The 22347-nt window shown below is 35.3% G+C and overlaps 1 protein-coding gene across 10 annotated transcripts in view; it reads right to left on the reverse strand.

Annotated features, from left to right (window-relative positions):
* The window catches only part of TFPI (tissue factor pathway inhibitor), a 75067-nt gene that overhangs the window by 1742 nt on the left and 50978 nt on the right, over positions 1 to 22347 (reverse strand). For 7 of the 10 annotated variants that reach the window (XR_014586422.1, XM_083842941.1, XM_083842940.1 and 4 more), the window contains 5 exons: positions 17077 to 17277; positions 11538 to 11576; positions 8470 to 8646; positions 6784 to 6879; positions 6236 to 6328 (listed from right to left, as the gene is read on the reverse strand). Coding sequence is in view for 9 of the 10 variants with exons in the window: in XM_083842941.1 (XP_083699067.1) it covers positions 6236 to 6328; positions 6784 to 6879; positions 8470 to 8646; positions 11538 to 11576; positions 17077 to 17277 (606 nt within the window). In the remaining variant the exon portion in view is untranslated. Of the gene's footprint in view, positions 1 to 4327; positions 5559 to 6235; positions 6329 to 6783; positions 6880 to 8469; positions 8647 to 11537; positions 11577 to 17076; positions 17278 to 19886; positions 20012 to 22347 lie in introns of those variants that run through there. The other 3 variants (XM_083842939.1, XM_083842943.1, XM_083842942.1) reach the window with 3 other exon arrangements.

Below are 22347 nucleotides of genomic sequence, written 5' to 3' on the forward strand. Positions count from 1 at the left end.
ACAAGGTAAGAGTATCCAGCATTTCTGATGTAAGATTCAATAAATTAATATTAGGTTTGTCACATGAATATAGAAAGTTTGACTTAAGTAATAAAATTTGGTCTACTGGAAAACACTGAGCAATTATGAAGGAAAAGTTTGTAACTCGCAGAATAAAGAGGATCAAGGGTGAAGAGTTAAGTGCACAAAACAACTGTGATGCTGGTGCTTTAGTGCTGCTGTTAGCTTTTTACCATTCCATGGAGTAGCCTGATGTTTTGGATCTTCAGTGTTGCTGAAAGTGAGTGTGAGAACTGAAACGTTGGAAGATGAACCTGAAGTATATGAAGTACCTGGGAATTGGAACAAGTTCAAGCTCACCCATGCTCACCCCTGGAGAAACTCCATCACCTATCACCCTGGAGTAACTCATATGCAAAATTAGAACTGACAAATAGCTGCTGTAGAGGAAGAAAAAACAAGAATGGGAGCCATTAAATCATCAGTTATGAGGGACACAAAGGAATGCCATTTTCCTTCAAGAAGTAGCAGAGTTGAGGTAACTGAGATCTGAATGCATAAATGGACTTTATGCATTCATAAAGCATGGTTCAGAGGAAAGACTGAGTTAAAATTTTAGGGAATAACTTGGGTTACAACAGAGCTGAAGGCATCCTGTTTTCAGAAAAGGGGGAAGCAGATGAGTTGCTGGAAGCAAGAAGTTATGAATTAACTTGGGCAATTCAAGAGGCTGACAAGAAAATATCCCAAAAGAACACGCTACATTTTGTTTGTCTTGCATGTCTTATACTTGCTGAAAAAAAGCTTGTCTGCTAAGTATAACTGATAGGCCAGTGTGGTGAAAAACTGTGAAAAATTGCCCAGACAGAAATAGAAAGGTAATTTATGGAAAGCTAAGACAGGAAAATTAAATTACTAATACATTTGAATCCACATTAGCAACAGTGTACTACTACTCAAAAAAGTATCCTGTAAAAGCAAAAACTGAGTCATGAGCTGGTATTTCAAGATAGATTAAATTAATTTCAAGTTATAGCATGAGTACTAATTAGTTTCTTTTGATACCTGTGACATTATTTTAAGAGTAAGGTTCAATCTCGATCTAGAGTAAGTGCCCACAAGGTTATACAATGGATATTAAATCTACTCCTTTATTCATAATGAAGATGGTAGCTAAATAAACTTGCAATATGTTTGGTATTGGCTCCAAGAACTCTTGAGCCCAGAAATAACTTCACCCAGATTCTAGCTGGAGAGGAAATAAGCTTTCAAAACAAATGTTCAGCATCATTGAAGAAAAACATTAAAAAAAAAAACAAAACAGAAAAAAACATATTTACCTATTTTAACTTAAAAATTAGTGTACTTAAAAAGAACAACATAGACTTGTCAGCGATGAAAGAGGCAAATGGTTCAGGTTTGTTAATTATAATGGAATTTAAATATATATACTTGTAATATAAATTACTTGTCTGGTATGAATTTTCTAGAGAGACTGCAAAGTCCCCTAATGAATGAGTTCTCACAACAATTATAAGCTTTTGGAGCCAAGGAGCAAGTGTTGTGGTAACTGATGAATAAGGACTATCTGCATATGTATAAAGCAACTAGCAGACTGGCATCCGAAAGTTATTCAGAATCTATATTGTACTGTTTCTAAAAGTTGTATCTTCATTTTCAAAATATCTGCGTATTCTTTGCACTCACAGAAGCACACAGCTCATGAAAAAAAAAATCCAATTTTGCCATACAGCAGCCATTTTTTTCCACAAGACAGTATATTAAAATAAAAATGAAATGACTTTATTCCCGGTCTGCTGAGAATCATGAAAATTGTGAATTTATTTTAATATACTGACCACTAAAAGATTTGTTAACTTCAAGTTACTGTAAGCATAAAATAGGTACTGTCTTATTCCCAACCCAACATCTCTGTTGGCATTCCCAAGCCTGTGAGCCAGTGTGTTAACATAGTCACTGGGAGCATTAGATCCACGTAATTTTTCTCTGTTCAGCCCCAGCTTCTAATGTTGTGCTTACATGATATTACAATAAGTTTTGACATTATGCCTGTTCTTGAGTATCTCTCTCAAATGTTTTGGTTTTACAACCTTATTTTTCTAAGAGTTGTTGAAATGCCTTTATATCCTGCATTTGGGGGGGGGGGGGGGGGGAAGCAAATCCCACAACTCACGGAACTACACAGAGATGAAGGGGTACACACTGAAAACAGTAAAAACAAAGCCAAACAACAGCAGAAACAAAAGCCAAAAAATACACATTCCTCTATCAGAATTATTTTGTCCAAATCTAATCATTACAGGTCTATGAAGGTCTGTGAACATGTCAACTCTATTGAAAGATTACTTCAGACAGGAATGTTGCTTTTATCTTTACTTAGTTCTCAATTTAGATTGCATTTTAGCTATAACATTTTTTACAGTGCAAGTAGTATTATTCGTTACATTACATAAATCATTACATGCTAACATCCATTAGATCCTATGAGCCCCCAAATTAATGTGTCATGACATACTTTCTAATTTCATTATACATGGAACTATGTGGTATTTACATTGACAGCAACAGGCCTTAAGACTCTGGCTTCGCCCTTGTGCTCAAGCTATTCTGTTTATCCAAAATAACTCATTTAAATGGGTTTTAAATATCCAATAGCAAGTTCATAACCTTGGATTTGCTATGCATATTATTTGCCAAAAATACGTGACATAAGTCAGGTCACAAATGGGCACAGCAAAAAAGAATTTACAATTCATATAGGCAAACGACAAACAATAGCTTCCAAGCTGAATTAGTCAAACATTCTCCAAGTGTAAACTTTTCTTTTGGAAACCGCTGATACAATGAAATAAGAAGTGTTCCTCAGAAACATGGCAACTCCATCAAGATAATAACTTGGAACCCATCTCAAGTGGAGTTTGGAAGCTGGAACTCTCACTATCTCTACAGGAGCTTTTCAAACAGGCTTCACATTTTATTATAGTAAAACACTGTAGATGCATTTGTCTCTTCTTCTGTTGATGATGCAGATGTTCAGACTGATTTTGTTGTGGTCAGAGAATGAGATCCAAAACCACAATATTTGATATTTTGTCTCTGAAAAATTAGGTAAACTAATTCCATGAACAGGCAATAAATAAAAAAGGCTATTGTTCTTACCTATAAAAAGACTAGTGTATCTTACCCTTCACTGCTACCTAGAGATCTTTTAAAGTTCATGGTTTAAGATTTAATTCTTTAAATACTGTCTTTCCTTGAATCCCAGACAACCCCTCTCTGATGTAAACAGATGATATGGTCATACATTGGAATCTCTGAAACATGCACATTCAGACATGGATTCATTTATCAAAAATAATCTCAAACATGCTTTGAAACAAAAACCGCTTTCCCTCAGGCTTAGCTGGGGTTGGAATGTGTGACAATGAACTGATAATCTTAATACAAAAGAAGTTTGAAATTATCTTCATGAGTGATGCATACAATGCTTACTGCATTCTTTTTTGCTAAACACAGGTGTTTGACATTCATGAAACTTCAGGTTTACTGCCACATTTTTATATGCAGACTTTAGTTTCTCATTCTGGTTACAGCAGAGAGATAATAAAAGATTTCTCAAGTAGACAGGCTATTACAAAAATAATGAGTCATCTGCACTTGACAGTACTCTATAGGTATAAATTGGTTCAGATCCATTATAGCAAATATAGTTGTGTCAGTTTATATCGGCAAAAGATATGGCCCTGACTCTAAGAAATAATAACAGGAGCTGCTTCTGTGTGCCATTCCAAACTTGCTGAGTGGAAAACCGACTTTTGATCTTGCATCCCACTTAGATTTCACAAGTTGAATGTAGAATATAGCACTTGCAATTTTGTACCATAGATCACTTCATTTAATCTGAAAATGAAAGTCTTGATTCTTGGCTTCACTTTCACTTCCCCAGAAATTGTTTTACATCTTATAGCAGAATAAGACCAGAACAATATTGGCTCTCTGCAGCAAGTTCATTGCTGACAGAGAACACTAGAAGTCTTGTGTTTATATGCAGATAAAGTTAGTTTCTCTTGGTCATGGAAGACTTTAATCTTCTGAAGATCAAGAACTTTGTTGGAAATCTACTAATCTGGTATCACGACAAAGTTATACATAGCACCAATAATATGTATTTTTTTTCTTGAAATCAAGAGGAAATAGCATTTCAGTTGTAAGGTAAGTTATTCTATAAGGGACAACTCCTTGCAATTTTTTTTTTTTTATTTTTTATTTTTTATTTTTTAATGTTGGTCATGTATTTAAAAAAAAAAAAAGAAAAGAAAAAAGAAAGAAAAGAAGCTACATAGCCAGGCCAATATACAAAACACGTTACAGTAGCAGATGAGCTATTTCACCTGTGCTTGAGAAGATGAGAATCAGCCACTCCATCCCAAGCAGTCCATTCTGATATTGCATGTGCATAACTAGATTTTCCTCCCTCCCAGAGGGTGATGGGAGTCACTTTGCACATTTGTGTGAAATAGCTCCACCTTGCAACTTCAATTAATACTCCTGCCTCTAGTAACAGCAGGAGTGGAAGCTATGCCCTGTGGAGAAAACAGTGGCCTGTTTTGGTCCTACCGTTTCATTGCCATGAAGTGGGATTGCACAAAACACACGATTTTAGCCCATCCCAGCAGCCTGAAAGGTATGGGCAGATAAACAGAATCGCAGCAGGTATCTGCATGAGGCAGGCTAGCGTAAGACAGACAAAGGTTATATTGCAGAGAAAGAACTGTGAGGTCTTCAGACTTTCCACTGAAACTCATCAGTCCTTCCAAGGTCATGTTTCTTACCTGACCCATCCAGTTACACTGAATCTACCTACCCTTGTTACTTCAGCCTTTTTTCCACCAACCTTCCAGTCTTCTGTCCTTCCTCCTACCCTCATCTCTTTCCTGAAATCTGCTCTACCACAAAGTTCACTATTGCTGATACAACCAAGGACCCTTCATTTTTTTTGAGTTTCCTCTAAGAAAACACATGGAATAACGTCTCTTTGCTTGCATAGGCTAGTTGTTTTCGGAATCTGGGGGATCGTACTGTGAGTAGAAACCTTCAGGGAACATGTGCACTCATGTCCCTAGATTTACGACCAGGCTTTTTGTCATGCAAATATTTTTCAGTAAAATAAGCTACCAAGAGGCTTACTGTTTTTTATTCAGTCATTTTAATGTTTTGTATGTGGTAAACAATTCAGCTATCTCAGAAATTTACCTCAAGCCAACAGTACATGTGATCATAGTACAAGCAAAATAAATAGAATACAACATACAATCAAGCTTTATTAGACACAATTCTAAGCAAAGAGCACAGGAATGTTATCCTACATGCCCATTATCCTACAGACCATATAAAACACAAAAGCATTGATGAATCTGTAAACTATCACATAATCCCCAAAAGTACAAATAAGTGTAAATGCAAAAATAAGACAAATAGAAATACTTCGTAAGAATGCTCAGTCTTTTCCCAACTGTTTCTTGTTTCCTCTTGCATAACTGTGGATCATAAAAATGATATGCCTCAAATTCAATCACCCTTTACAGTGTGAGCAAGTACCAGCAATCTACAGTGGACAGTCCCCAGCTGCAGAAACTGTAAAAACCTCCACAGTAGAGGTCCAGATCCTCATCTGCATTATACTACATAATTGTGCAAAAATCCCTTTAAGTAGACATGAAATTCATTCACACTTACCTTGACTATAATCAAACCATGAATTAAGTTTAATATGACCTTAACAATAATGAAAATGTATTATGATAAATATATTGCGCCATATTCCAAAACCCAAATATAATTCTTTCTTAATGGGTAAAAGGAACTTTAAGTGCTCTGACAGTGCCCTGGAAAAGGATTTATTTTGACTAAAACAACTCTGCAACACTGCTTTTGCTTTCGGTATTTAAAGTTCTGTGTTTATCAGACCTTCAGGAAGAACATAACTTCATAAGAGGACAAAGTGTAATCAGTATTCCACTTTCTGATATCTATAGAAGATCTGTAAGTAGCAATATATTTTTTTGTTTTGACTTTCTCTGCTTATTGAAACTATTGACATAGATGGGAACCCATTCTTTAGTCTCAGATATTCCATTTCCACCCATTTTCCCCCAGGAAATCCAGAGTGCACATAAAAGACTGAGACCTAGGAACTGCAAAAACAAATTCTTACCGAAAAACCTAGGAAACTGCTTGTGCTCTTCCTCTGGGTAACTACTGTTCATAATATTGGACTTCTCATTTGGAGCAGTTGGCAACAAATTTACTAAAAGGAAAAAAAAAGGTGGTGAAACAATAAATGATAGGCTATCTAGACACAACAAAGTTCTGAAAGTAAACTATGATTGGTACCCATTTACCTTGTCCCCTCAAGTCCCAAAGGGGTAAGAAACTCATATTCTGAAGCAATTTTGAGATGGATTCTTTTTTTTTTTTTCTTTAGTTTTATTTATATAATACTTAAATCAAATATGGTCTGGTGAGGTTGTTATTATATTACTAGCAAACATTCTAACCTTTGCAATAATAACCCCTTTTCAAAATACTTATTATTACTGACAAAAAATGGCTGTGAAGCTAGTTTGCATGTTACTGGCTCATTAGACTTCTGTATTTCAACTTACATATCTATTCTCAAATAAACTATATGGACAAGCCTCAGAGTGACTGACTGCTTCATCAAAAAAAGGAAAATTATAAACAACAAAAGCAAATTCTTACCAAATATCCTGGGAAACTGGTTGTGCTCTTCCTCTGGGGAGCTACTGTTCACAGTGTTAGGATGATCTTCAGTTGGAGCATCTGGCAATAAGTTTGCTAAAAGAAAAATGAATGGAAAGCAATGAGGAAAAACACAAAATAATTGCTATCAAAGTTTCAGTATCACTAAGGTAAAAACTTCTGCCTGTTGAAACCATGGCTCCCTTCTTTGATATTCACACAAATTTACAATTAGGTGTTATTTCAGATTGAAATAAAATAAAATAAAATAATGATAAAATAATTTTTAAAAAGCATTTTGCAACTTTTAGTCCAGAAGATAAAAATGGAATCAGAGCCCAGGAAGGAATGCTTCAGCAAAAGGTAGGGGAAAAGCATTTGGCTCTATACGTGTATTTTTTGAAAATCCTTGAAAAAGGAACCTTAGTGGGTCTTTCCTGTTCTAAACATGAATGAGCTCAGGTTCCCCTTACTGAAAGGACACTTGAAACTGTCCTGGAAATAGCCCCACTAGATAAAAAATAAAGCAAAAGGGTCCAGAAGTTCTGGGTGGGAAAACGTATCTTAAACTACGAATATAATTAAGTGCTCTGAGAAGCTAGGTAGAGTTAGGAAGGTTACTGTATTCTGATATAGAAAGATTCATAGGAACTAGGAAGACAAGGAAGTGGAAGAATGATCTGTGGTTAGTCTAAGTGGCTGTTTCATAGCCTAAACTGCATGGCTAAATCATTCAGATGAAGGACCAGTTTTGCATGATTCTTTGGTGGGAAGGTAGCAACCCAGAGTAAGGAAACAGTAGAAACAGAAATCCCGCTTTTCTTTACAAGACATGTTTTGAAAGGAATAGATTCAGATGTATGGCTTAAAATATATAAACTTTTTATAACATTGCAAGGCCAAACAGCTAACATATCTTAGATTTAAAAAGAAAAATAATGAAAAAGATGACTTAGTGATGTGGCTGCAACCTGAATAGGTCCACTTCTTCATTCCCTGTCTTTATAATCTCTGTTACTGTTAAGTCTCTGCCTTCTTTAATATTTTCACAATATATTTCAAAATATATTTCCCCAGATTTCTGCTCAAGAAAATGGGCTTATAAAATCTGTTTTCTAACAGCAAGTTTAATGGAGAAATGCAGTGCTCTAATATCAAGGTACAATCAGGAGACAGCACATTTTGGACCAAGTCCCTTCTTCACTTAAAATTGATGTCACTTCAATTACTGCATCTGTCTGCATTACTTTCAATGTTCTGTTTCAAATTATATATCACTCATTATTTGTTTCAACTTAGATATATTAAAGAATATGCAATTTTCAAAAAAATAGTAATATCATGTTTCTTTTATACAATAGGTTCAACAAGGTTAACATATATTTTTGCAGGGGTTTGTGGAATTAAAATGCATGTAGTTATTTGACAGGGAAAAATAAAACAGCAGGAGTCCTGCAATATTGATTAAAATTCAGTACATACCACTTTAAAAATATTTTTCCTTTTTACTTTATATTTCTTATTTTTGTATGTATTTTTAAGAATATATAATTGTGTTAATCTCAGGTATAAATTATTGCTGCTTTGGAGTCTCCTACATTGCCTTTTTTCCCATGCCAACTACCTTCAAAACACAATGTTGTTTATACAAGAATAAAGCTAAGAATAACAAGGACAACAACTTACAGTTGCCTTGGCAGGTAGTCTGGCATTCTTCCAAACTCTTAAAGTTGTTCTGGTTTCCTAGGCACCCACCGTACTTGAATATTTCACATAGTTTTGTCTCTTTGTTATAGAAATATCTGGAAAAGAAGCCTCTGCAGGTTCCAGGGTCTTTCTCATGAAAACAGAAGTCGGGCTTTTCTACAAACAATGGTAAATGATGAACAGGGTGAGGGAAGGAAAAAAAAAAAAAAAAAGCAAAACACACTGTAAGACAACAAAAGAACTGGAAAAAGTTGATATAATAAACCTGCATCTTTAGACTAAAGACCAATTGTAAAATAACTGCTGCTTTAGTGTACTGCTTTTGTTCTATATATATAACACTGCGATACTGTGCTAGAGCATTATAGGACATTGTTATTGCTTTTTTTTTTTTTTCTTTTTTCAAATAACCATTCAATTGTACCTTGGAAAATGAGTACTGATGACTCCTCTAGCTGTCCTCCTACACTGAAGCTCTAAGATGAACATTAGTTTTAACTCTGAATTAAAAAAAAAAATAAAATTAAATCACAGCTGGATCATTTGAACCTAAGTACACATTCTTCCCATTTATGTAGTTTTAGCCAATGTTGGTGTGAATGACTCAGAAGACACTGTTAAAATAGAAGGAAAAAGGAAATAGTTGTTTTTTTTTTAATCTATTTCTATTTTTTCTATCAGAAATCTAACAATGCATTTTGTCTGGGACAGTCTACTGCTATAAAATGATACAGGAAACTAGAAGGCAGAACAACTATTCTGACTACCACTTTTCAGTCTCAGTTCCTAGTTCATGCTCTGTAATTACAATATCTAAGAAGAACATTTTAATAAATTAATACTACATGATTTGACTGAATAACCAGGCATGATATCACAGCTTCTGGCAGTGAAGAAAAACATATCTTTGTACAATGATCCTCAAATGTTGTCTTTCACTGTATTCATTTTTTTTTTCTCCTTAATTATAATTTTAAAAGAAAATCATGACAAAAATAATAAAATATATCTGGAGATATTCTCAAATTCTTGCTAGTACATACTTTGAAATATGATACTTTACTGAGCTGACTAGCAAAGTATATTTAGTCTTCATATAAAACAGTTGTGTCAGATGTGACACATGAGGCAGTTCTTATATGTGAAAGTTAACAGAGAGGTGAGACTAAAACAGTGTGCATTTTAATAAAAATGACTACAGAACAATTACTTTGAAGTCCCTAATGCTTTTGGAGTAGATTATGGAGCAGTAAAGAAGTTTGTCCTATAACCTCTATTTTTAACTGTATACTTATTCAAAAGTATTGCTCAAACAATATTACTAAGTTCGAGACAAATCAAATACTCATATCAAGCATCATAATAGCTCATAAATTGAGTTTTCCCAAGAAATAACAGTCAATATCTTGCATTTCACTTTTTATAAAGCTTCATTAATAGCAAAATGTCATTTTCAGAGATCAAGGAAAATTCAACCATTACAATGTTCTTGCATATATTAAAGAAATTGACTAATTTAAGTGCTTCTGGATAGCTTAATTTTGATCTTTCATTAAAACTGACATTTTCTGCCAGTATATTGCATAATATTGTCAAATAAGAGTAAAAAAAAAAAGTATAAATAAATTAGATATTAACTGAAAAAGGAAGGTGGAAAATAAAGGTATGTAAATAAAAACATTTGCTCCTCATTTTGAAAATCCTTATATTAAAGTGGTTCTTGCAGAAAGAGAAAATTAAATTCAAGTAAGTTGAGCTCACAGCTAACCTTTATAGCCACTTTTGCAGAGAGAGGCCATGAAGACAATACAGCAGTATAATCCTAACCATACAAACTAGTATTACACTTCTAAATGACATGTCTTTCTCCACAGATTAATATTCAAGAATACATTACTGGGAACAATAGTAAATATGTAATGGTGTTTATAGTCATGAGCTAAAGTTAACTGAATATGTTCTTTTTTGTCAATAAAAGCAGGAACTAGAGTAAGACATTAAAGGAAGCAGTGCAAAACTTCTGAAGCATCTATGGAAAATCAGTTTTTAAAATTTCTATAGCATAAAACCCAGGATTTCTCAATGCATTAAGAATAGGAGAGAGAGTAGAAAAAGGGAAAAGAAAACCATAATCTCAGTATAAAAATATTCCAGAATACCATTCAGTAGAGACAAATGATTTAGTCTATTTCAAACTGTGTATGCAAATACTGGTATTTCTATGGGGAGTTAAATGCATACCAGTTCAATAGGAAGTAAGGAGAAGGAGCGAGATCCTGGTAAGCAGTGAAAGAAGAGTTGATTTCTGATGAAATCAAAGGAGAACTCTGGCTACCAGTATTGGGCCCAATCCAGATAAGCCTCAAATGTGGAATGAGGAGGCGTGCAATAAGTCTTCACAAGCTCTAAGTGTCAGACCTAAATATCCATGTTAGGATCACGGGTTACACCTCAACAGACCCCACAATGTTCCAAGCAGGTGATTTTCAGTGCTTAAGGTAGGACCTAGCCATTTTTCATTGGCTACTTAGGAAGTCTGAGCATTGGGCATTTAAATTTCTGTAAAACAGTCTGCCCACTCAGTAGTTCTGCAGAGGAAAATTTGCTCTCTTGCATTTTTGAGTAGAGAGGCCACACTAATCCTGTTATCTCTTACACAGGCAATATGTGAAACAGCTCTGTTTCAGAGTGATTTTTCCTATTTTTGCTAACAGTAGAGGGAGTATTTAGATTATTCTCAAAACACACAATAAAAAAGTTCCACATTATGGCTAACTACATACTGTTTGATTCTCTGCATAATCACAGTTTTCTGATTATTGAAGAAAGAGAATATGTTTGTTTTAGGGAAAAGTGTCTGACCACAGTGACCACAATTGTCCTTGAAGTCTTTGATGAATATGGACGAAGAAGATTAGAAATAATAACTCAGTTTAGTATGGCATTGTTGTTATTAGGAGACAGCTTGGAACAAACATAAAGAACCTATCAAAAGAGGCTAAATACCTTATTGTATAAGAGTCTGAGATTAGTATGTAAACAGTTACCTTGCTTCATTTTTGCTAGCATCATCTTCAGAGAGAATTCTACAATATAAATAAAAAGAAAAATAATTAATAAAAGTAGAGACATAAAGTTTCACTGGTAGTACCAGATTGCTTCGCATGACTATGAGCACTGAGGAGGAAGAACACAACATCTCTTCCCCTCCTTTCTTCTCTTTATTAAAGAGGTAGCACAAAATCATGGTCTGAAGGACTGAAGTATTGTTTCTTTCATATGAGAAGACCTGCTATATTTGAAAGAAGAGGATATGGAAAATGCTGGAATTAAATTATGCCCATATTGAATTGAACAGGGAAATTTCTCTTTATGTTACTGGAGCCAGAATCCTGCATTATGTAATCTTAATCCCCAAAAGAGGCTAGGTTAATTTAACCCAACTACTTCAGCTACTGATAGTGCTAATATAGCTTTGGAGCAGATCTAGTTAACAACAAAAACCTCTCTTATGCTGTTCAATTCCCTTCACTATGCCAAAAAGTGTCAGTATAAAGTGTTCCTTATGATGTTTGCAATATTAAAGCACCAGGCAGAAAACAATTCCTACTGGAAAAAATGGAGTTACTGCTGTGCCCTTCCTTGTTATTTAAGCAGTAACATAAGATAATTCAGCCATCTGCATCCTTACCCTTTCTGCAATTTGTAATTTTCATAAGGTTTTCCTTGCCACACACACTAGTTACAACAATCTCTTCACAGCCTAAAACTGAAACTAGTTTTAACAATTCATCCTCCACTCATATTTGAGAGCAAGTGTTTGCAACTGTCATTTATATACTGTTATACCTTCCTTGGCTCCCATTCTAAGAGGTGCTGATAGCTAATATGGTTTAAGTGTCAGTTATACTGCCACTGTGTGCCACAATCCTACCAGTTTGTTATTCTAGACTTTTTTCTTTTCCTTCTGAAAACGTTGCTTGTGTTGTATTTTCAAAGCAAATATATTCGGTAGAAATTGTATCATGCTACATTTTCCTTTTGTCTCTGGGATAATTCAACTGGCATTCTTAAAAAAACACTATTCAAAGATATGACATGCACTTGAGAGTGACAAATCATTTGTTTGAATATATTTCCAGTGCTTCCTGTTAGTAGGAGGCTATGCCTTTAGCATTAAACCTATGACCTGACTTAAACCAAAACAAACAAACAAACAAAACAAAAAAACAAACAAACAAAAAATTATTTTCAGGACAATTGTTTTGGGCTATTTCACTAATTCCACTCAGCTGTCTCGTTCAGGCCAAAGTCAGCAATCAGACTTTGATGTGATCTCTACCCTTCTGGCACAAAACAGGAAGAATTTATTGTGAGTTTATACAGGCCTAAAGTATTTTAATCTTACACCATGTCAACATTGTCTCTTTGCTTCTGGTTTTGCTCAAAAAGCCAAATCCACAGCTGAGTTAATTTCTTCTTTGTAAACAAACTATAACTCTGAGTAGACCTACTGTTTAAATAACTGACCTAAAAATTGCTGTCATGTCCAGAACCTTTTACCAACAGGTATTTTTTCCATACTGGAAAGCTTAAATATTCTTTCCAGGATAAACATTCATTGCATTGAAAATTAGGACCTTTGTGCTTGTGTTGCCATTTGCAATTTTACTCCTATCCACTCTCTGAAGTGGTGACCTTCAAGCACAAGAAACAAAAAATGCACTTGATTTCTAGGAGACGTGAATCAGAACTAGGCATCTTGAATCAAAACATTGTCTTAGAGAAGCTTAAAGTGGCCAGCTTGTATTTGGACTCTCTAAACCTTCTTGTGCTGACTCTAACCAGCTCTGGGAATCATTAGTTTCCATCTTTGATGGTTTATTCATCCATATTCTTTTTTAATATTCCAGTTTAAGGAGCCCTGCAGTTCACTCATGTTAGCTTATTTATTTGTGCTTAATGCTGAAAAATTAGACATTTTGGCTATTCACATTATTTCTTTTGATTTTATACATCTCAAAACTTCCCTTTAGCTTACTTTTAGCAATCTTTACCTTCACATTCTTCACAGTGGAAATTCTCTGAACAGCTCTTAGATTTTTCTTTATTTTTAAGAATTTACCAGTCAGCACTGTCTTTTTAGTCTGATTTCTACTCTGTTACTAAATTAGTTATCTTTCTGCAGTAATAAATAACAGAAACATTAACTAAGATGAACATAATGTAATGTGAGACTGCACAGAACCAGGCTTAACAAATAGAAGCTACTACTTTAAAAAAAAAAAGATGAATTTAATGTTTGACAGCATACTGTGTGTGACGCCAAACCATTTTATTCTGTAGTTACTCATTCAGAGAATACAGAAATGTTGAGCCTCTATTGCTCCAGTTCCTCACTGCAGACTCTACATTTGCAAATTCTTGGACCATAATTAAGCACATACCAAATACTGGAACCCAGGCTGAGTACCAACATGTAGATAGACACTGTGCCAGCTCTTATTTTAAATGATTTTTTCATTTCATTCTACAGAATTAAGCCAATTACATGCTAGCATAGGATTTGGTTCAGAAGATCTGTTTCAGGTATTGATCCAACATATGTGTCAGAGTCAAAATAACACTATTAATCAAAATATCAACATTAGATTGAAGAAATAATTTTGCAGAACTTCACTCGTGGCACCTGATCATGGCTTTTATACACTCTTCAACCCAAATTCTGCACCTGTGAACCTTCTTCAGTCTTAGCCTTTAAACTGGAATTTAGGACAAACACTCCAAATCACAAGGAAAACAGATGTTTTGGATGAGATACTGGCAGCTGCAGTCCTGCAAACAACCCTGCTCTGAAAATTGCAGAAATGCTGTAGGTCCAGCTGAAAACCAAAACCAGATACCAGATGTGAAGTGCCAATAGCTAGCCTGGTGACAGAAAAAGAAGAGCTATCTTCACATCCTAAATAGTTTTTGACTACGAATGCTAATCAAGAAAAAGAGCTTATCATTTTTTATCTTGAAAGACTGTATTGTTAACTGTGTGGAGCTGTAACTAGAAACTGATTAATCACAATTTTCCAAACAAAACGCGGAGTATAGCTGTAGAAGTGAGGAAAATGCCTTGTAAGGAAGGTTTTTCTCTTAGAATGACCTTGCTGACTTTTTAAAACTTAAATATATGCATTAACTATGGAATTCAATTGTAAGTTTTATTAATTTCTGTTATGAAAGTTCAATAAATACAGAAATAATTTTTGAGCTGATTGTGTAGAGGAAAAAAAATAAAATCAGCTAAATCCTTGATACAAACTTATGACTTGTAGAAGCTATATGACAAAACAAAAGATGCAAGTGTAGAAAGACCACTGTCAAGGAAACAGGGAATAACTATGCAAAATATTAAAGCCAGAATTTGTATAATGTTTAACTCTTTAAGGTTGGACCTGGTGCTTAGGGACATGGTTTAGTGGGTGACATTGGTAGTAGGGTGATGGCTAGACCAAATGGTCTTGAAGGTCTTTTCCAACCTTAATGATTCTATGATTCCTTAAAATCAAATTAATTCTTCTTTAATACTCATCAAAATATCATCACCCAATTCTTACACCCAGTTTGGTGGGTGTCAGTCTTCAGCCTACTTTTGAAACAAGATCAGCTCTTGCCCTCCAAGTTTCCTCTACTACCAATCACTAAAACTGGCATATTCTAGTTGAAGAAAATGACCCAAATAGAGACAGCAGAACTAGCACTTAGGCCGCAATACAAGAAAATGGAAATTTCTTACTGACTGTGAGCTGTGCTCTAACTAGCACAGGGCTATTTGCTCTCCTTAAATATTGCAGGGTTCTCAACAGAATGAACAGCTAGCAATTTTGACAGAACAATTTGCAGAAATGTAAGAACAAAACATTAAAGGTAAAAAAGGAGCAAATGTCATTTTAGTGCTAGATGTGAATACTAATCTGCAATTCTAGCAATATTTGTGATTTCAACATGAAAAGAAATCAAATCAATGATGTGAAGGTTCTTTGCCTTCTCAGCCAGTTCAGTGAGAGCTGGGTTATGACTCAATTCAAGCCCAAGTAGAAGGACAGAATTTCATTCAATTTGGGTATGCTTTCATTCATTGCAAGATGTTTATATTCAGAAAGATATTTTTCTCTATGCCATCTCTTTTTTTTGACTTAAAATTCTGGATGATGTTACTTAGTAACAAAGGAATTATGATATCCAAAACATTATTCCTTAGTGATAAGTGATTTCAATATAAATCTTATTTTAATATAATTTACATTTACCCATATATGACTCGAGGACAGAGTGAGACTGCAATTGATCCTTGCTCCTTCTTCACTGGAGTACATCTGGTCTCCAAGGCTTATCAGTGGATAATAGAAGCCGTTAAAAAATAGTCTCAAATCAATCCTGAGAGTTAACTGCAGTGAAAAACTGACATTCAATTAAAGAATGTAGTGATCTGATCTTTATCACTTTCACAAGTTGTTGGTGACATTTTGTACTGTTTTTTTTTTTTCCATCCTGGCAGAAATTATCCTACATGCATGGGGTTGTTTGAGGGAAGAATAACTGAAATCTGCTTTCATTATAAAATTCAGGGATCACATTCAGGGATCGCATAGAATGCATACAGTCTCCTTGCTAGAAAGATCAAAGGGATGAAGACCAGAGAAAACCTGTTAGGAAAGACATGTCTTCCTTCTGTTAGCTGTTCTGATAGTTTCTCATCAATGAAACTTTGCTCAGGTACAACATCTCAGGTTAAACTTGGCTATTATTTATACATACAGTCCCTCTGAGGTTTGTGCTCTATTTAATCGCACTATTCTGGCTCAATTTTTACAGGTAAGAAAACAACCCCCCTTTACTCTGTAAAGCCTTCACAATGCTGAAGGCCCTAGTTAATTATGATGATAATTTTTAATAGCAAAAATGGCATTCACAAGGCACTTTCTGTATATTTTGTTGTGTATCATGTTTTGGATCTCATTTTCCTCTTTCTAATGATTAACTGATGAAGTTGCAACAAAACAGATATTTTAAGCCAAACAGCTATAACTGACATTTTTAAAGAGAACTATTTTATTACTGCAGTTCTAATTTTGTTGAATCATGGCAGGTGTTCAAGATTTTGGATAGCTTGTATCAGCTTCTCGAACAAAGAGAAGTGTGGAATCAGAAATTGGGTATGATATTCCAAAAGCAATGAATGCTCTGGCCAACAGTTTAGCCCAGCCTCAAAATCAATTTTACTTTAACAACTCTTTCAAAACATGGCTTTAGCCAGAAAATAAGCTTTCTTGCATTACTCTCTATTCTACAGGTCCACTAAACAATAAATAAATCACAATTTGTCTTCCCAAATCCAGAATTTTGCTTCCAGAATCTAAAATAATCCAGATGACTACAACGTAGTAGAATAATTGGGAGCATAATTGGGAGCATCACATTACTGTATTAACAGGAACCAAAGAGGACCTCTACTTCTAAAATTCATATGGTTTATGGATGACAATTAACAAATGCAAATGAAGAACTGATGAGAATAGGAGAATGGGTACTGGCCTGTTACCACACACTTGTTCTGACATTCTTCCAGTGTTAGAAAGTTGTTTTCATTGCCATGGCATCCTCCATATTCAAATATTTCACACTCACGGCTTTGAATGTTGAAATAATAGCGCATGTGGATAGCTTTGCACGGACCTTCATCTGCTTTCAGGGCACAGATCGAATGTCCCAGTTTCAGCGGTGGCAAAGGAGCACCTGCGATAAAAAGAAGCAGAACAACTGTTACCAAGTTATTTTGCTTCACTGCACAGCTTAACTTCAAAATCAAATTGCTTGCCTGTTGTGCTGGAGAGGCACTGCTAATATCTGACAGTAAAACTCTAAACACATTAAGCATAGATGTAAAAAGACAACCATCATGTCCATTGGAACACAAGTTCCACTCAATCAAATGGAAATGTTGGTTTCAACTTTCAACCGAAAGAACTCATATTCCAAACACCAGATCCTCACCATAACTGTAAACAACTACAGACAGCAACTTATTCATCGAACCTAGTGAAAAATTATCATCAACAAATATACTGAGAAAATTCTGGCAGCTCCGAAAGACACACTGACTACTCCTGCATAAAAAAAGGCTGAAGGAGTGTGCCTTGTGCATGAACATCTCTGACGATGAACATAGTTCATAAGGACATCTCATAGCAGACAGCAGCATGGGGTGAACTAAGCAAGAGAGCCCTGCAGAGGGCACCATTCCCCTACCAGATTACACATTACTGGTGCATAAACCCATCCGGTACAATTGAAAGGTCATGATACTTTTCTTTGACACGTTTCATGATACCTTTCTTCGATTTCACGGTTCTTGCGTAAGACCTTTTAAGAGCTGAAAAGAACACAACAGAAAGTTTGGGTGAAAAGAAGTTGTACCTTTTCACCTCAAGTCATTTTTATGCCTTTCAATATACATGATTAACTCTTGGAATGTTATGTAAAAATTGACATACATATTTTGAAGAAGATTACTAACAAAGTGTTATACTGTCAATGTCTATAAGGAAACTCTGATGATCCCATTTATGATACTGTTCCCTTACCAATATAGGCTTTGAGATTTTTTCCTGCTTTCCTTTTCCAAGGAAGTATTTTACCCTAGAGGCTTTTGAAAGCTTTGCAGAACTTGTGTTTGCAGTTGCAGTCAGAACAGAGTTGAAATCTTTCCCTCATTCTCACAAAGCTAATCAGAACACTGATGTCCCTTAATGTGTGTATTCAAAAGTATCTACCAGTGCTATCTGCAGTGGTTGGGGGAGGAGAAAAAAAAAGATGAGGACAAGCATACACATGATCGTTATACAGCTTTCTTGTGCTAACTAGAGTAAATTTCCAGTTTTAATTAACAGAACCCACAAAAATCCCACTTTATGACATGGTGATAAGGAAATTGACATTACTACCTACCCACTCTGTGGCTATTAGTTTAACATATAACATTTATCCTATTATAAAATCTTTAACTGAAATACGCAGCTGAAGTAAACCCTCATAAACACTGAGGCCAATGCAAGTTTACTCTTTATTCCATTTGAGACATTGATAACTTATATATACAGCAAAGAAACAATTTTCACTGCTAAAATCTTTTATCCCATATCATGTAAATCCTTGAAAAAATAAGTTTTATTACACAAATACTATCAACACAAAAATTGTAGCAGGTAATTAGATCTTCCATTCTTAAAATGGTCAATTTGGTGTTAAAATACAGATTGAGACGTTTAATTTCAAAATGCATACCAAATATTCAGTCCCTAAAATTGTCTGTGTGTACCTCATTAGAGAAATGATATTTACTGATTCTGAAGTTAGAAAAACAGATTTGAAAATACTATTGAAGATTGTCTAATAAGTACTGTGGATGAATTAAATGACACATTTCAAAGAGATATGAGTTTCACTAAAATTCCTACGGAGCTCGGCTTGCCAAAGATTTCTGAACTTTGCTTCTTGCCAATTTCCTTATCTGGGTCTTCCCATGCCCATGAAGAATCAGGATTTAGACATCATACAAGATTCCAAGTTGTGCCTCAAACGTCCAAAGTTCTCCAACAGGTTTGGAAATCCTTTGGAAGAAACTTGAAAAGGCTCAACTAGAAAAGTTGAGAGAACATTACATTGCAAAATGAAACTTTGGAATTCCATCACTGAGTAATAGGGGGAAAAAATGCCTTCAAAACATCAAAGGTTTTAGTAACATTTGGAATAATGCCTGAACGGCTAAAATCAAACATTTAGCTGCACAGAAATCAATCCAGCTTAAATGAGGGTGGGTGAGATTTAACAGCTGGTTTATAAACATTTTACTTTCTTGGCACACAAGTAATGAGACCCCATAAGTGACCCATGTCAGTGACCCAGTTCAGTCTCAAAGAGATTGTGAAAATTTACTAGGTTTCTTAACTACCAGAATTACAAACATGGGGTTATGTCAGATCATTTTGCTCACTGCATTATGCCACACCAATGTTGTGGGCTATCAAAACAGAAATAGTGCCCAAGCATAGATGCAAAACTACACAATGAAGAACAACTGGCTTAGTATACTAATCTTAGAAACTTTTTGGTCTCAACTTCTGCTTATTTCCCACTAAACCCACAGAACTAAATCTTTGTTTTGCTTACCTCCTCAGACCTTTCCTCTGCAGTCAGTGACATTGTTACCACTGTCAGATGTACTAACATTTACTGCAAACATAACAACTATTTGTGTCTCACTTTCTGGCAATCTATGAAGTGGCAGAGACATTTATTTTCTTAGCCGTGCTGGTAAATTACCATACTTTGACTAAAATACGTACCCTGTGAAGCCCCAGAGAGCCAAGTCCTCTCCCTTTGAACAATAACCAAGTGACTCTGAGGAAAGATGTCTCAAAGGGATTCATGGGAACTGAATCATTCCTGTGTCTGGGAACAGAGAGAGAGTTCTTCCCCCATTACTTTACACCTGGGAACACTTAGCTCACCACAGATGGTATAAAATTAGCTTTCCTTCTCAGATTAAAGCACCAGTTGAGAAGGCAAGCATGAGTGTTTGGCCAGTAGGTCTGCATAGATACAAATAAATCTGCGCACCAGTTTCACATGTGGAATATGCCTTGAGAAAGCTAATTCCTATTGTATGGCCTCCTCCTCTCCTATTCAGTTCTAAAAGAGATTGTTCCTACTACATTTTAGGCCTTGTGTGAAGAGCACAGGATATGACGTTTAGAGAAGCTGTCTATCAGAAAGGTCAGTGAATAGTCATCAACTAACAACGTAAACTGAAAGCAGTTTTAATGGTGTTTCTCAGTCAACTTTTGGCATATTTCTATGGGATAAATACCTTGAGACCTTTCCTGATAGATGCCAAATCATTCTTAAAAAAGTCCAGTGAAGTAAAATTCCCAGTAACCCGAAGCAGCCAGTTCCAGAATTTTACTACCCTACTTGCAATACAAGCATTTTTCATAATATACAGCCCAAATATCCTTTATTACATATTAAATAATTTTGTACTTCCCTTCAGTGTGTAGGAAGAATAATTTCAAGACATCCAACTTTCCTTTATTTTTTTTTTTATTATTATTATTGTTGGATGACTCTTCTATCCTTTTAATTATCTCTATAATAAATAAAATCCCTTCTTCAATCTCTTTTTATTGGTCTTGCTTTCTAACCCTCTTGCAACTTTCCTTTGGATCCTTTCCTATTGGTTTGGATTACTTTTAAAGTGTACGGCCCAGAGCTGAACACAATACTCTACCTGAGGCATTAGTGGTGCCTACAGAGTGGGACAATTGTCCTTTTTTTTTCTTTTCTTAATACATCACAGAATTACTAGCCTTGTTTACAACATTAAACTACGTCTGTAATGCTCTGCAAATTCTACTTACTTTTCAGCAAATACAACCTCATTATACAAGTGCTTAAACAGTTATTTTCCACCTTATATTTACAAATGCATTTATTCTTCTAAATATAGCATGTTGCAATCATCATTTTAAAAGGAAAATGAGTTTAAGTCTCTCCATTGGATCTGGCCCTGTTGGATGTTTATTAGGCATTCCAGGCTTAAGAACCTGGTCCAAATAAACTTTTAGAAAATCTGTAGAATTATAAAATTTTACTATCCTAAATCAAGAACATGGATAGTTTTGCTAGAAAAACATTGAAAAAAGGATTACAGCTGATACACACTGTTACACAAAAGTTATTACTTGCCACACCAAAAATAAAATAAAGCAAAACATTTTCTCCCTACTTTTCCTCAAAAATTTTCATTTCAAACCTTTGTTAGATCAGCTATATCGTAGCTTGTCATGATTAAAGGCACTAAGTGTCTATTCCTGTGCTAACAAATCTTTGCACTCCATGCTTTGTTTTAAGTGCAAAGTAATATCAACAAAATGGCTCACACTGACCATGAGTTTAGCGCAGGTATTCTATGTCACTACAATCTTAGGTAGCAGGGAGAGTTGCTCCTCTCTCTGGTGACAGTGATATGACCCAAGGGAATGGCATGGAACTGCATCACAGGAGGCTCAGGTTGGGTGGGTATCAGGAAAAGGTTCTTCACCAAGAGGGTGATGTAGAACAGGCTCCCCAGGGCAGTGGTCACAGCATCGGACCTGCCAGAGGTCAAGAAGTGTTTGGACAACACTCTCAGACATAGGGTTTGATTTTTGGGTGGTCCTGTGTTGAGCCAGGAATTGGACCTGATGGTCCTTGTGGGTCCCTTCCAACTTGGGACATTCTATGGTTCTATGATTCGTGCTCCATTCCTACAGTCTTCCTACTTTTGGCAACTGTCAAGAGCCAGGATACTGGCCAAGACAGTTCCCACACAGCACAGCCACTTATTGTCCTTCACACAGCAATTTTTGCAACTTAGGGCAAGGCTGTTTGTTGAACAGTTACTATCAACTTAGAAGTAGTACTTTCACTGTGAAAACTCTAATAACCTGCAGTTAGTCATGCTGTAGCCCTGAGCACATGGAGCTTATAATACCTGTGTAAAGCCCTGTTAGTACCTTACTAGTAAGCAATACAATATTACAAACCAGAAGCGGTGAATATTTTTTCTAATCATTTTACATTAGTAGAAGTAAAAACAATACCATTTTCCCCAGCTGCAGACATACTCAAAGAATCTAACTTGACTTGCAGACTCTTGCTACATCGATTTGCAAAACTGGTTGTTAAAAATGTATTCTTTTAATTAGACTGTGAAATAATTTCCCTGTTATATCTATGGCACAATAAATATGAAAGACAACAGCA

The sequence above is a fragment of the Anser anser genome, assembly GCF_964211835.1.
Source record: "Anser anser genome assembly, chromosome: 6".
Lineage (NCBI taxonomy): Eukaryota > Metazoa > Chordata > Aves > Anseriformes > Anatidae > Anser > Anser anser.